General features: G+C 46.9%; 1 protein-coding gene across 1 annotated transcript in view; it reads right to left on the bottom strand.

The window, feature by feature from the left end:
- Window positions 1-16,265, bottom strand: part of ANKAR (ankyrin and armadillo repeat containing) — a 72,066-nt gene that overhangs the window by 536 nt on the left and 55,265 nt on the right. Inside the window, exons 17-21 of the mRNA XM_060257055.1 lie at window positions 14,828-14,986; window positions 9,427-9,544; window positions 5,359-5,468; window positions 4,691-4,887; window positions 978-1,024 (exon numbers count right to left, since the gene is read on the bottom strand). Coding sequence (XP_060113038.1) covers window positions 978-1,024; window positions 4,691-4,887; window positions 5,359-5,468; window positions 9,427-9,544; window positions 14,828-14,986 — 631 coding nt within the window. The remainder of the gene's footprint in view (window positions 1-977; window positions 1,025-4,690; window positions 4,888-5,358; window positions 5,469-9,426; window positions 9,545-14,827; window positions 14,987-16,265) is intronic.

Raw genomic sequence — 16,265 nt, 5'->3', positions numbered from 1 at the left:
GGCCGAGGTCTTTCCTATTATCTTCTGCCTGGTCCTTTGAACTGGAGATGCTGGGGCTTGAACCTGGGACCTTCTGCATGCCAAGCAGGTGCTCTACCATTGAGCCACAGACTCTCCCCACTATTGGTCCATCAAGGTCAGTCTTGTCTACTCAGATTGGCAGCAGCTCTCCGAGGGTGCAAGTGAGGCGACTTGGTGCTGTGGAACTGCCAAGCCGCCCAAAGCCGTTCCTGGGTTGTTTTTTTAAAAGAAACCATTCAGAGCACTGGAGCACTCGTGCACATCAGAGCTTGCCCCCTGGGGAAAAAGGTATTTGGCTTCTGGGTCGCCTTTCTGTGTGGAGGCACCCAGCCGCCTCACGAACGGGATGCGGACAGCATGCGGGTGAGCATGTGGAGGCTCCGGGATGGCTCTTTTTGAGCCGCCCTGATTTGGGATGCCTCCAAGCTGCCCCAGAATGCCCATCTGTTATCAGCCAGAATAACACAAAGGTTTAAAAAACAAAATTAAAACATGCATAAAACAGCACCATTGGTCTTAAAGGTGCTTTCTTTGTATTTCTCCCTTGGGAGCCAGGGAACAGGGCAAAGGAAGCTCTGGCTCTTTCCTGCCTTCCCCAGGGGACTGGGGGTGGGGGAGGGGAGCCTCAGCCAATAGAAGGAAGAGAGGCTTGGCTCAGTAGCTCTGCTGTATGATTGTGATAGCCTAACAAAGCAAGCTTTTCCTCCCCCCCCCTTCCTTCCCAAGGTAGGAGCCTCAATCTATGGAGAAAATGGAGGCATTGCTCTGTAGTTCCTGTGTGATTGAGCAAACCTCGCAAAGCAAGCTATTACACAAAGGAAGCAAGAGACGGAGAAGAAAGCAGATGACAGCCAGTTGCTCAGTGGCCTGAAAGGAGCCCTCCGGGGGCCTGATTCGGCCCCCAGGCCAGATGTTTGACACCCCTGTTCTAAGGAGTTTGTACAGACACAATTTACCTCGTATGTGCACCGGAACAGCAGGTGGGCCCCCGTTTATCTCCAAACTGAAAATTCAAAGGAAATGTTAGGAACTTAGATGACAATCCTAAAAATGGTTAATAATCGACACTACGGCGTATTTCTGTTGAATGCCACAGGAGACCACGAGAAGAGAACCATTTCAGGAATCCAGTAAACCATTCTATTATTCAAGTTGCCTGTGACATGCAAAGTCCGTGTAGCTCCCTCTGTTTCCTGAATGATTCTTTGCAGCTCATCATTAATGAACAGCTTCACTAGCTGTTTCACACACCTAAAAATGTAGGCCAGGGGCCCCTAACCACGCAGGGTGGCGGGCGCAGCTACAAAATGTCTGCCACAAGAGGTGGAGCCATACAGATACAAGAAGCCCAACTGCAGGGGAGAAGGGGGATAATTTTTAAATGTGAGAAAGTGGGGTGAGAGAGAAGAAAACCGACGCTGGTGGCAGCTTCTGTGGAAACAACATTTTTATTTGCACACCCAATCAGAACTCCGAGGGCCTAACAGAAGCCCTGAGGCTTCTGGGGCATTCTGCACTCATCAAGCGGAGAAAACGCCCCACCTCAGTGGGGTTCAAAGTGAGCCTCCACACCCCACCAGCTGACGTCTGCTCAAATGTTCCCATACAGAGAGAGAGCTAGTGGTTCTCAGACTTTTGAGGGGAAAGTTGTGATACCTTGGTTACTGGTTGTGACTTACCTTATGAATAATAATGTTTTACCTCAAAATTCTGTGTATCACAATTTGATATATTTTAATGTTGATTGTAAGTGAAGTAATATATTCAATAAGATTTCAAAAAGATTGGTCCACGGGGTCCAATTCTGTGAGCCCCCAAAGAAGGTGCCCCTATCCTCCATTATTTCCAAATGGAGGTAAGGCATTTAAAAGGCATGTGGTCCCTTTAAATGTGATGGCCAGAACTCCCTTTGGAGTCCAATGATGCTTGTCACACCCTTGCTCCTGGCTCCACCCCCAAAGTCTCCTGACTCACATCCCCAGATATTTCTTGAATTGGACCTGGCAACCCTAGTTCCACATTCGTTACATGTTGGTCAGTGGAATGCCGCTGTTGCCCTTTGCCATCAATCCGAACAGAGTGGGCCCACAGGCATAGCTGCCCTCTGCACCCTGCTATTAACACAAGTATGTAAAGATAATCCTGCCGTTCAGCCCAGTTATGTAAAAACTGAGAAAGAAGTCATGCCTTATCCTTTGGAAGGGTGGGAATGTGAGAAGGAGGGAGGGAAGGAAGGGAGGGAGGGAGGGAGAGGGGAGGATGGAAGGGGGGAGGGGAGGGAGAAAGGAAGGCAAGTAGGTGGGAGGGAGGGAGAAAAGGAGGGAAGGGAGGAAGGAGGGAGGGGAAATTGGATTTATTTTCCGTCCTTCACTACCTGAAGGAGTTTCAGAGTGGCTTACAATCTCCTTTTCCCTCTCCTCACGACAGCAGACACCTTGTGAGGTGGATGGAGCTGAGAGAGCTCTGACAGAAACTGCTCTTGAGAGGAACAGCTCTGCAAGAATTTGTGACTGACCCAAGACCAGATCATCAGGTGCATGTGGAGGAGTGGGGAAATCAAACCCAGAACCCTACTATTAGCCAGATTTCTCCTTGGACGGGTGTTGAGAAACGCCATTTTAGTCAATGTTGGTGCTTCATTGGGAGGGAAAACATGAAACTCCTAAGCAGACTTTGGCCTAGCCTTCCCCTCACTCCCTCCCTCCCCTCCAGAGCCAAACCAACAACTCTAGGGGGAAAGTCTCCTAGAGAGGCAGGAAGTTCTTTTGTTCTCTGCATGTGAGTTAGGCAGGAAGAGAAGTCAGTTCTCAGTGAGCGCTCAATGGAGAAGGATGTGAGCATGGGAGCTCCTGCCTGGAGAAGAGGCCTATTTACGCAGGAAAAGGCCCCCAGGTAGTCAGACCAAGTAAGTCGTCCACAAGACAGAACCAGTTTAGACCAGGGACAATAGGATGCGTTTATAATCACATTTTCTTTGTCATGCTGTTTGCTGTGCGTGTGCTGTGCTGTGCTAACCATTTACAAGCAACTGTTTTTGTTTTGTTCTTCTTTTCTTTTCTTTTTCTCTTTTAATTAAATATTTTTACTGTTTTAAATGCTGGCAGTCCATCTCTGTACCACATAGATCCCCAACCGCCTTAGACCACGCTGTTTTCAAGAAGGGGGCCCCGGGGAAGGGGGAAGGCATGCAGTTGGATAAGGTGCCAATCCTCCAGGGGTTCCCCAAAGAAGTGCTGAGGTCTCTGTGATACCCAAGTACAGGGTGGCAGAGGACCTTGAGGCCTGGCCTCATAGCTGGAGGGGGGGATTGGGAGTCCTGTTCCTCTCAATCTGAACCCCTAGACTGAGCAGGTGGTGGCAGCGAGCCCAAGTGGCAGGAGGAGAAATAGCTCCCTCCAGGAGTTGGCGACTCAATAGGGAGTTGACGGGACCGGGTCTGAAGGCAGAATCGGGCTGGTTCCGTCACAACGGGCAAACTTGATTGACCACAACTTCAGCCGTCATAAAATGTTTTCACTATGGAATGTTCTAAAGATCTTTAACAATGTTGTTCCACAGATTTTCACCATCCAGGTCAAGGTAAAAGAAGTTCAGAGGTGGTTTGCCATTGCCTGCCTTTACACAGGGCCGGCGCATGGGAGTAGGCCAAGAAAGCAGTCATCTAGAGCACCACGTGGCCTAGGGGTGCAACGAGGCACCCCGTCTCCTCATACCCTGCACCCACTGCCTTCCTAATTTCACCAAAGCTTGGGAAGCCTCAGCAAAGTCGGGGTGTGTGGCAGCAAGCATGCTCAGAACCCGGCTCTGAGCACACCCGTTGCCTTCCCGACCTTGCCCGGCCCTCTCCCACTTCAGGGGGGACGCGCACGAATAGAACGCTTGGGGGGCAGGGGAGTGGGGTTCGGCCTTGGGCGTGAGAACCCCTAACGCTGGGCCTGCCTCTACGTAGTGACCCTGGATTTCCTTGGTAGTCTCCTATCTGAATACTAACCAGGGCTAACCCTGCTTAGCATCTGAGATCCAACAAGATTGGGCTAGGCTGGGGTATCCAAGTCGGAAGAAGGCGGAAGAAGAAGACTGCAGATTTATACCTCGCCCTTCTCTCTGAATCAGAGACTCAGCGCCTTACAGTCTCCTATATCTTCTCCCTCCACAACAGACACCCTGTGAGGTGGGTGGGGCTGAGAGAGTTCTCACAGCAGCGGCCCTTTCAAGGACCACCTTTGCCAGAGCTATGGCTGACCCAAGCCATTCCAGCAGCTGCTAGTGGAGGAGGAGGAAGAAGACTGTAGATTTATACCCCACCCTTCTCCCTGAATCAGAGCGGCTTACAATCTCCTTTATCTTCTCCCCCCACAACAGACACCCTGTGAGGTGGGTGGGGCTGAGAGAGTTCTCACAGCAGCTGCCCTTTCAAGGACAACCTCTGCCAGAGCTATGGCTGACCCAAGGCCATTCCAGCAGCTGCAAGTGGAGGAGTGGGGAATCGAACCTCGTTCTCCCAGATAAGAGTCCACACACTTCACCACTACATTAAACTGGCTCTCACTACACCAAAATGGATACTATTGAATGTTCAATATTCCAAATATTAAACACACAGCTGTCTAAATACCGCCCCCCCCCAAAAAAAATCTCTCACATAAAGAAGTAAGGCTACTGATGCTACCTGAGAGACGGAAGACCAACTTTTTTCTGCCTTCTGAATTCTCTCACAAAGTCTGGGTTTATCCTTGCGTCTCTGCTGAGATTCTTTATCAGTCTCTTGAAGAGCCTGGGCTTATTCCGGCATTGCACTAACAGGTGGCGGTAGGCTGTCCGGTTATACGTCAAGTACCCAAGTGCACACGCCATGGATATGCAAACCTGGAAGAGACAAAAAACCCGCCCTTGAGAGGGGCTTACAGCTAACTTGCGTCATCACTGGACCTGTTGAAAAGTCTATATAAATCAAATGGTGGTTTCTGATCGTCAAGAAATGCAGAGAAAAAAGAAACAGATTGAGAGCTTTAGAATCTTTTCCAGCTCTAAGAAAACTCGACGGCTACGTTCCTCTGTTACATTGTAAAGCGGCGATTCTCCTATTTGAAATTTGGATTTATAAACCTTGACAAATGCTGCATGCATCCTGTAACTGTTTTGGCTGATTGTAGTCTTTGATGACACAGGCGCTGACAATACATGGACTTGTTATAAGAACAGAAAAAGATTCGTCTTGAAACAGGAAACATGTTGGATCAGGCCAGTGGCCCATCCAGTCCAACACCCTGTGTCACACAGGGTTAAAAAAAACCCAGGCAGAGACCTCTTCCCCTCCCACCAAAAATAAAAGCTCACCTCTTCTTCCTTTGCATACAAATGATAACACAGACGCTGCACAGTCCCCAGGGTCGTAATGGCTTCAGGAATACCTGCTCTTGTGTGCGCTAGACTAGCCAGCAACTTCCCTGTAAATAAGTCGATACAAGCAGAATACATATAAATTGTGCTAGAAGGATATGAGCAAGGTTGGTTGGTTGGTTGTTTTTTCAGTATGGCTTACAATTTCCAGAGTAGCCAACAATTGAGTGTCATAATACTAGTGAGCAGGGTTGGAATTCTACCCGGAGCTTCTTTGCATATTAGGCCACACCTTCTTAATGTAGCCAATCCTACAAGAGCTTACTAAAAAAGAGCCTTGCAAGCTCCCGGAGGATTGGCTACATCAAGAGGGTGTGGCCTAAGATGCAAAGGAGCTCCTGCTAGAATTCCACTCCTGCTAGTGAGATTTCCGTAGCCCCAAGATTTATCAGTATTTCTCTTATCGGCGTTTTTTGAGCCGTTTTGGCTGGCGTTTTTTGAGCAGTTCTGCCAATGAGTTCTTGCTGGGCCTTTTCTACAAAAAAAGGCCCCGTCTTTTATCATTAATTCTGACTTAGTACAATGGCATAAAGCAACTGTTCTGACATGGCGCAGGCAAAATTCAGTAGCATCTTCTGGACCTTAGTTTCTTCCATTCTAAGAAGGAAAATATGCTTTTAAAGAAACAATCTGATGCAGATTACTGTCCCTGTTGCGGAGGGACGGTGGCTCAGTGGTAGAACATCTGCTCGGTAAGCAGAAGGTCCCAGGTTCAATCCCCAGCATCTCCAACTGAAAAGCGTCCAGGCAAGTAAGCATGAAAAACCTTGAGACCCTGGAGAGCTGCTGCCAGTCTGAGTAGACAATACTGACTTTAGGGAGGGATGGTGGCTCAGTGGTACAGCATCTGCTCGGTAAGCAGAAGGTTCCATGTTCGATCCCCAGCATCTCCAACTAAAAAGCGTCCAGGCAAGTAGGCATGGGAAACCTCAGCTTGAGACCCTGGAGAGCCGCTGCCAGTCTGAGTAGGCAATACTGACTTCGATGGACCAAAGGTCTGATTCAGTAGAAGGCAGCTTCATATGTTCACTAAGAAGTATATTTTTCAATGGAAATACTGATCAGGGGGCCAATGGGAAATTTAGAATAGGATATTACCACCTTGGTGGCCCCAATGAAGACAGAAAGGCCAGGCATACACTGGTGCAGTCCGTGAAGAGTTTGGGAGTTACGCTGGATACCTTTCTATGGAGGCCCTGGTCATACATATTGCCAAGGTGATGTTTTACCATCTTCGGCAAGCACGGCAGTTGGCTCCCCTCCTGCCTCGCTCAGACTTAGCCATAGTAATCCATGTGATGGTCACCTCCAGGTTAGACTACCGTAACTTGCTGTACGCAGGTCTACCCTTGAGCCAGACCTGGAAACTCCAATGGGTCCAGAACATACATAAGAGAAGCCATGTTGGATCAGGCCAATGGCCCATCCAGTCCAACACTCTGTGTCACATAAGAACAGAAGAGAAGCCCTGTTGGATCAGGCCAGTGGCCCATCCAGTCCAACACTCTGTGTCACATAAGAACATAAGAGAAGCCATGTTGGATGGCCCCTCCAGTTTAACACTCTGTGTCACATAAGAGAAGCCATGTTGGATCAGGCCAGTGGCCCATCCAGTCCAACACTCTGTGTCACATAAGAACATAAGAGAAGCCATGTTGGATCAGGCCAGTGGCCCCTCCAGTCTAACACTCTGTGTCACATAAGAGAAGCCATGTTGGATCAGGCCAGTGGCCCATCCAGTCCAACACTATGTGTCACATAAGAACATAAGAGAAGCCATGTTGGATCAGGCCAATGGCCCATCCAATCCAACACTCTGTGTCACACAGTGGCCAAAAAAAACCCCAGCCACCACCAGGAGGTCCATCAGTGGGGCCAGGACACTAGAAGCCCTCCCACTGTGCCCCCCCAAGCAACAAGAATATAGAGTATCACTGCCCCAGACAGAGAGTTCCATCAATACCTTGCAGACCTCTGCTCCAGATGTTTATCCAATGCCCTCCTGAAGCTGTCTATTCTTGTAGCTGCTACCACCTCCTGTGGCAGTGAATTCCATGTATTAATCACCCTTTGGGTGAAGGACTTCCTTTCATTTGTTCTAACCTGACGTGGAATGCCCATGAGTTCTCATGTTGTGAGAAAAGGAGAAAAGTCCTTCTTTCTCTGCCTTCTCTATCCCTTGCATAATCTTGTAAACCTCTATCGTGTCACCCCTGTCGACATTTCTCCAAGCTGGAGGCCCAAGAACCCGGCGGTGCAAGTCCTGACAGGAACATCATGGACGGCACATATTCAACCAGTGCTCCACCAGCTACACTGGCTTCCAGTTGAGTACTGAATCAGATTCAAGGTATTGGTTATGATCTTTGAGGCTATGAGCGGTCTGGGACCAGCGTATCTACAGGACCGCCGCCTCCGCTAAATCCCAGGAAGAGCATTTCGCTCTATGGTAACAACTTACTGGTCATCCCTGGCCCTAAAGAAGAAGATGATATTGGATTTATATCCTGCTCTCCTCTCTGAATCTCAGAGTCTCAGAGCGGCTCACAATCTCCTTTATCTTCTCCCCCCACAGCAGACACCCTGTGTAGGGTTGCCAAGTCCAATTCAAGAAATCTCTGGGGACTTTGGGGGTGGAGCCAGTAGACTTTGGGGATGGAGCCAGGACACACTGGGGTGGACCTAGGAGCAAGGGTGTGACAAGCATCACTGAACCCCAACGGGAGTTTTGGCCATCGCATTTCAAGGGACGGCACACCTTTTTAAATGTCTTCCTTCCCTCCCCTTCTCTGATTTCACCTCACCGTAGCTGCTCAGGCTGAGCCCATCTCGGAGGAGCAGCTACAGTGAAGCAGAGAAGAGGACCCAGATTTGTGGCTCGTCACGTTCCTGGACTGCCTCCACCCTCCCCTTCTCTGATTTTACCTCAGAGGCGGAGCGGAGTGGGCGATGCCGCTGCGCTGCTGCCGCCTCTTCTCCGGTTCACCTTAGCTGCTCCTCCGAGATGGGGCGGCTCGCCACGCTCCTTGGCGCCATTTCCCTCTCCCCGCTTCCTTTTTTTTGGAGAGTGGGGGAAGAGGCTGTAAATCCTGGGGTCCCCCGCCAGGGCGGGAGGGTTGGGAAGCCTAACCCTATGAGGTAGTTGGGGCTGAGAGGGCTCTCCCAGAAGCTGCCCTTTCAAGGACAGAGTCTCAGAGTGGCTCACAATCTCCTTTACCTTCTTCCCCCACAACAGACACCCTGTGAGATAGGTGGGGCAGAGAGCTCTCCCAGAAGCTGCCCTTTCAAGGACAACTCCTGCGATAGCTATGGCTGACTCAAGGCCATTCCAGCAGCTGTAAGTGGAGGAGTGGGGAATCAAACCCGGTTCTCCCAAATAAGAGTCTGTGCACTTAACCACTACACCAAACTGGCTCCAGCTCTTCTCGACGAGATCCTGGGCTTTTTCAGTCCTGGCTCTGACCTGGTGGAACTCTCTGCCAACTGACACCAGGGCCCTGAAGAATCTGCTGCAATTTCACAGGGCTTGTAAGGCAGAGATGTTCCACCAGTCTTTCGAGGAAGGACAGCAATGGTTGCCATGCTAGCACTTTATTCTGCTATCCCTCCGGGCTAACTCCTCCCTACCATGATGGAACAACAGAATTGAGAAGAATCCATCAAGGGGTGCCCATAAAATTGAGATATTTTATTCAGAATGAATTTAATGTTTTTAAATTAATGTCTTTTTGTTGTTGTACATCACCCAGATCTCAGCCTTGGTCAGGCTAGGCTGATTCATTAAATCAAATCAATAAATAAATTCTGTAAATAAATAACTAGAACCAGGGGGGGCTCTTTTTTGTAAGCTCTTTGAGGATTGGCTACATCAGGGGGTGTGGCCTAATATGCAAAGGAGCTCCTGCTAGAATTCCACCCCTGATTAGAACAATCGCAGGCCCCATTCCACCCTATTGCATGCTATTCCATGCCAAGCTGGCACGTCTGCTCTTTCATATTTCTTACCCGTCAACACCAGAGTACCGGCCTCTTCTGAACACAGGAGGTCCACCAGAATAGAGACTCCTCGGGCAGACAAGCTCACCTGGTCCTTATCGACAATAATTCTAGCCAGGACCACGATCTGAAATCAAAGAGGGCATTTTCACACAACTCATAAAGGAGTCGTCTTACGTTATTAGACTTCTTGTGTTTCCAACTTTCCAACATATATAAATCTTAGTAGGCTTTTTTTTTTTGTCCCATACTATAGAAAATATTTTTAATGGGATAGAACATGAGAGAAGCCATGTTGGATCAGGCCAGTGGCTTATCCAGTCCCGTATTCTGTATTACACAATGGCCCAAACCCAGTTGCCATCAGGAGGTCCACCAGCAGGGCCAGAACTCCAGAAGCCCTCTCACTCTTGCCCCCCAAGCACCAAGAATACAGAGCATCACTGCCCAAGCCATAAGAACCTGTTGGATTAGGCCAGTGGCTTATCCAGTCCAACACTCTGTGTCACACAGTGCCCAAAACCCAGAGACCATCAGGAAGACCACAAGTGGGACCAGAACTCCAGAAGCCCGCCCCCACTATTGCCCCCCCAAGCACCAAGAATGCAGAGCATCACTGCCCCAGACATAAGAGAAGCCATGTTGGATCAGGCCAGTGGCCCATTCAGTCCAACATTCTGCGCCCACAGTGACCAAAACAGAGATGCCATCAGGAAGTCCACTGGAACTTCGGAAACCCTTTCACTCTTGCCCCCCAAGTACCAAGAATACAGAGATTCACTGCCCCAGACATAAGACCTAAAGAGAATCCACATTAGATTGGTCCAACCAACCTTCTCCAGGCAAAAGGAACTTTCTGAGACAGAGTACTAGTTCACTTTTATGGAATAACTCGAAAATTTACTTGTGAAATTGTGACGGAACCTCCACAGGGAGTCCTGACAGACAAACTTTTGTCTAGAGAAGGGTGTGACCCTATTGGCTTGTCTGTTTATTATCTGTAACTTGTTGGCAGAACAAAAATGGATAGAGCTGGACAGATAATAACATAAGTAGGAATTAATTATTGTATGTATAATTTTTATAGAATGTATTATTTTATAATATGCGTTCCTTTAACTATTGTGGTGTTTTTATGTTGTGAGATGCCCTGAGCCTGCCTCAGCGGGGAGGGCGGGATATAAATAAAATAAATGCAATTCATTGTCCAGAGCCCACAGGAGAGTAGAACAGAACGTTGCAGCTTTTCACCACTACATGAGGCAGGCCCATGAATTCCTGCTGTTATCCATGTTGTCAGCCATTTTGTCATGCTGGGATAGGGTTGCCAAGTCCAATTAAAGAAATATCTGGGGACTTTGGGGGTGGAGCCAGGAGACTTTGGGGGTGGAGCCAAGAGACATTGGGGGCGGAGCCAGGAACAAGGGTGTGACAAGCATAATTGAACTCCAAGGGAGTTCTGGCCATCACATTTAAAGGGACGGCACACCTTTTTAAATGCCTTCTTTCCATAGGAAATAATGAAGGATAGGGGCACCTTCTTTTGGGGCTCATAGAACTGGACCCCCTGGTCCAATCCTTTTGAAACTTGGGGGGTATTTTGGGGAGAGGCACTAGATGCTATACTGAAAATTTGGCACCTCTACCTCAAAAAACAGCCCCCCTAGAGCCCCCGATACCCATGGAACAATTCCCCATTATTCCCTATGGGAATCGTTCATGGAGGTACATGATGGCTGTGGGGGTGGGGCTTCCCCCGCCGGCCAGCTGACTGGGGGAGGGGGGAAGTCTGTAAAACCGGGGAATCCCCCTCTGGGACCTGGGGATTGGGAAGCCTATGCTGGGAACAGATTATCCAAAGATCTGGATATCCCGATGAGACCCAGCTCCTTCGTTCATAAAACCTAAGAACAGCAGTGCAGTTCCTGAACTAGGGTTCGGTGCCCAGAATAAACGGGATGAAAATGAAGACAGAAATTACAAGGACTGGAAGCTCTCTTGACCTAGGGGAGGAAAGTATACCTAGAAAGGACAAGATTATTGATATATTTACACATTTTCTATCCTACCTTTCTGCCCCTAAAAGGGCTGCCCCAGTGGCTAACAATATGCTTGATAAAATGGCTAACAATAGACATGATAAAATCACATTATAAAACAATTTTTTTAAAAAACAAACAAACACAACCCTCTCCCAGACATACAGCTTTGTGGTAGGGTTGCCAAGTCCGACTCAATAAATATCTGGGGACTTTGGGGGTGGAGCCAGGAGACTTTGGGGGTGGAGCCAGGAGACATTGGGGTGGAGCCAGGAGCAAGGGTGTGACAAGCACAATTGAACTCCAAAGGGAGTTCTGGCCATCACATTTAAAGGGACCGCTCACCTTTTTAAATGCCTTCCCTCCATTTGGAATAATGAAGGATAGGGGTACCTTCCTTGGGGGCTCATAGAATTGGACCCCCCCCAGTCCAATCGTTTTGAAACTTGGAAGCTCTTTTGGGGGGAGGCATTACATGCTATGCTGAAAATTTGGTGCCTCTGCCTCAAAAAACAGCCCCCCCAGAGCCCCAGATACCCACTAGGGTTGCCAAGTCCAATTCAAGAAATATCTGGGGACTTTGGGGGTGGAGCCAGGAGACTTTGGGGGCAGAGCCAGGAGAAAGGGTGTGACAAGCATAATTGAACTCCAAGGGAGTTCTAGCCATCACACTTAAAGGGACGGCACACCTTTTTAAATGCCTTCCTTAGAAAATGATGAAGGTAGGGGCACCTTCTTTTGGTGCTCATAGAATTGGATCCCCTGGTCCAATCGTTTTGAAACTTGGGGGTATTTTGGGGAGAGGCACTAGATGCTGTACTGAAAATCTAGTGCCTCTACCTCAAAAAACAGCCCCCCCCGAGCCCCTGAAACCTCCAGATCAATTCCCCATTATACCCTATGAGAATCGATCTCCAGACTTCCGTGATCTGTCATCTTGGCTTCAGAGTTGCCTGCGGATGCTCTCCGCAGCAATTCTGATTCTGGTCGTTGGAGGGGTGTCACCGAAGTGATGCCCCCAAAGAGAGGGCTTGTTGAGCCTTCTCTTTGGCATGGGAATTCCATGGATGGGAGGGGGCCAAAGGCAACGGCCCCCGAGACCTGTCGTGCGTCCCGAAGCTCCGCGGCTTTGAACGCTGAATCAGCAGAGAAAGAAAGACTCCCGAATGCTTCCGCTTTCCTTTTCTACAGTACACTCTTTAAAGCAACATTTCTCCACATCTAAAGTGACAGCTCTGCCTAACAAGTAGGTGTTTTATCTTCTTCAACTCTACCCCCCTGATGGGCCATTTAACACACTCTCAATAGACTAGCTCATGGATTACTTCAAAAGGCCTCCCAATGTGATGAGCAGTCCTAATTTTTCAAACTGGTTTGAATATAAACACTAAAGTTGACCCGGACCTTAATTGGACATACAGCACAAAGATTATCAAGAATTTGCAAAATGATCTGACTATAAAAGGGAAACACAGAGAGTTGTCTCCTTTATCTGTCTGTAGCTGACAGAATGTCTCTTAACAATTTCTGTTAAAGTTGCTGTAGATCAAGAATCTACAAGAGAGAAGTGAAAAATAATCTGATTTGAGAGACTGAGTTTATGCACAATTTGAGTTTTAAAATGGCATCATTTAATTTAATGGCACATGGAAAAGTTACCAGTGCAGATTTCAGATCTTTATTTCACTTAAGGATTTTATTTCACTTAAGCAGCTTCTTAAGGATTACTTCATGTTTACAGCTAACTATTTGAGCGAAGAGGATTTAACAGCCAACGAAAGGGCAAATCTACAGGAACCCTGCATTAAGAAGAGTGAATCAGTGGCAGTGAAAACAGAAGGGGAAACGGTGATTATGCAAAACAAACGAAGGGAAAAGAAAATGGCCACGCCTGACGCATTTTTAATTCTTCACCGGGTGCTGACCGTCAACAAGATCAACTGGAGAAGGGGCTATGGCGAAGAACTCTTTCTTTGGTGGTTGAGGAGGTGGGCCATGTCGAGAAGAAGAAAACTGCATTTCAGTTGTCTAATCTGGGGTTGGAAAACAATCCGTAAAAAGGTTTTTGGAGCTTTTTTTCTGCTTTGGTGAACAGCTAAATAAGGAACTTGGACTAAGGAATGTAAGATGACATTAGAAGATAAGCTATGGACAAATGGGCTGCCTTGGATATAACTTGGATGTAGAAACTAAAGGAACTTAGAAGTTTCTAATTCTGAGGAAGAAGGACTTTGGAATTTGGGTCTTTTTTATGTTTTGTTCTCTTTCTTCTGCTTTTCTCCCTGGTGAATAGGTAAATATTGATAGTCTGCCTTTTCAGAGAGATTGTTGCTAAGGGGTGAAAAAGGGTTTTATGGTGGAAGCTAGATAATGTAATCGTTTCAGAGGCCCACCCCCAAAGGAGAATTTGAACAATTTGGTAATTTGGTAGAATTGATTTAAACATGCTTGCAGGAGAAACGTTTTAGTTAGAGACTGATAAAGTATTTGACTATATTTGAGATATGTTATGCAATTTCATATGAATAAAGGAAAGATATTCATGTGCTTTTATGTTTAGGCTTTTGGTTAAACTAATAATCTAATTTGTGCTTGACATAACTGCAAGTTAATTTAGTAAAACTGGAGGATGAGACAGGTTGGTTTGTGTTTAAGAAGAATTGTTTAGTTATACAATGCTTTACTAGTTTACTAAAAGAACCATTCTTTTTTTTTCTCTTTGTCCTGGTAAAAGAAGAAAGGAAGGTATCATTTAATGGAGATTTTTATACTTGTAGGTAGAAACATTTGAGTATTATATTGAGAGCTGGAGTTGTAATTGATATATTCGTACTGGTTTCTGTTTTCTGTTTTTCCCATTCTGTATGTTCCCATTTCTTGCTTCTCCCTCTCTATTATGTATAATCTGCAATGCTGCTGTCCTGTATTAGTTTAAATCAATAAAACTTTTTAAAAACTGAGAATCGATCTCCACATAGGGAATAATGAAGTGCTCAGCAGCCCTTTCCCTCCCCCCACCCACCCCGTTTCTGGCGACTCTGAAGCGAGGGACTGGCCTCTCTACTCACCAGTTGCAGCCAACTTCTTCCAAGTAACACTGACACCCCATCCCAAGAGGAAGCCTTTCAATCGGAGACTGAAGCCTCCGGAGGTGGAAAGGCACATGGTCCTCTGGGGGCAGGGCTTCCCCCCAGCCGGCCAGCTGACTGAGAGTGGTGCAGACTCTGTGGTATATGATGGAGTCTAAGAGAAACCGAAGTCCTAGAGTGATATCACATCTCCACTGAACTTCCATCCCTCCCCAAACTCTGCCTTCAGGAATTCCCCCAAAACAGAGTTGGCAACCCTAGTGTCCTTTCCTCATTCTGTACCTGAAAAGCAGCCATCGCTTTCTCTGTCTCTACTGGTGATTCCAGAAAAGGTTCAAATACAGACAGTGATATTGGACCGGTCTCCAGTATCAATAACTGCTGGGTGGGGTTATTATAAGCATAAAGAGCGACGGCGTAGCCAGCCCGCAAACGGATATCCTTAAAACAATCAGAGAAATATATATTCTTGACAAAGCACACAAGAATAAATTCCTTTAAAACACATGAAAAAAAGACAGCATTTGATTAATTTCTGCATTATTTGCATAAAGGCAGAGCCCAAGAATTCTACATAAGAAGAAGAAGAGCTGGTTTTTATACCCCGCTTTTCATTACCCAAAAGAGTCTCAGAGTGGCTTGCAATCTCCTTTCCCTTCCTCTCCCCACAGCCCTCCCCACAGCCCTGTGAGCAATACTGGAGAGCCGGTTTGGTGTAGTGGTTAAGTGCGCGGACTCTTACGTTTCAAACAATTTTATTAGTAATATATGGCAATATATTCAATTTCTTGTATCATTAATAATTACTTTTTTTCTCCATCCCATATATTACTTTCTACCTACCCCTCCCCCCATTACTTGACCCCCGCCGGTGTACTATATTCAAAACATCATTCTAAAAGGTACCCCTAATTCATAAGAACCAAAGTTCATGTCCTCCTCCCACTTCTACTTAATCATTATTAAAAATTGTCCAATGTCCTTTTATTTTCCATTCTTTTTCTACATATCTTCTGAACTTCTTCCACTCCATCTTAAATTTCTAAATCATAGTCTCTTAAAGTTCTTGTTAACTTATCCATTTCACTCCATGTCATAACTTTTACATAATCCAGTCCCATTTCTCTGGTATTTTTTCTTGCTTCCACAACTGCGCATACAATGTCCTAGCAGCTGAGAGCAAGTACCAGATTAAAGTTCTATCTTCTTTTGGAAATTTTTCCATTTGTAATCCCAAGAGAAAAGTCTCTGCAACTTTATTAAATTCATATCCCAAGATCTTAGAGATCTCTTGCTGAATCATCTGCCAAAACATTTTAGCTCTTTCACAAGTCCACCACATATGGTAGAAAGAACCTTCATGTTTTTTACATTTCCAACATCTGTCTGGCAATATCATCTTCTTCTTCTTCTTCCCTCTAAGCTGTGGGGTTTTGTGAGCCAAAATTCGACTTTGTGAGCTACTGACATTAAAATCGCAAGCTACTACATAAAACAGTTTGCTCTGGGGCCCTTTTTCCTGAGCTAAGAAAAAACTGTTATGAGCTGGAGGCTAAAAAACTGTGAGCTAGCTGGCTCACCCTAACTCAGCTTAGAGGAAACACTGCATGTGAGGTAGGTGAGGATGAAAGAGCTCTTGGGAATTGCTCTTGAAAGAAGAGCTCTGCGGTCACTCCAGCAGCTGAATATGGAGAAGTGGGGAATCAAACCTGGTTCTCCC

Source organism: Heteronotia binoei, chromosome 16, assembly GCF_032191835.1.
Source record: "Heteronotia binoei isolate CCM8104 ecotype False Entrance Well chromosome 16, APGP_CSIRO_Hbin_v1, whole genome shotgun sequence".
NCBI lineage: Eukaryota > Metazoa > Chordata > Lepidosauria > Squamata > Gekkonidae > Heteronotia > Heteronotia binoei.
Note: the sequence above shows the minus strand (reverse complement) of the source record. Positions and strands in the feature narration are given on the sequence as shown.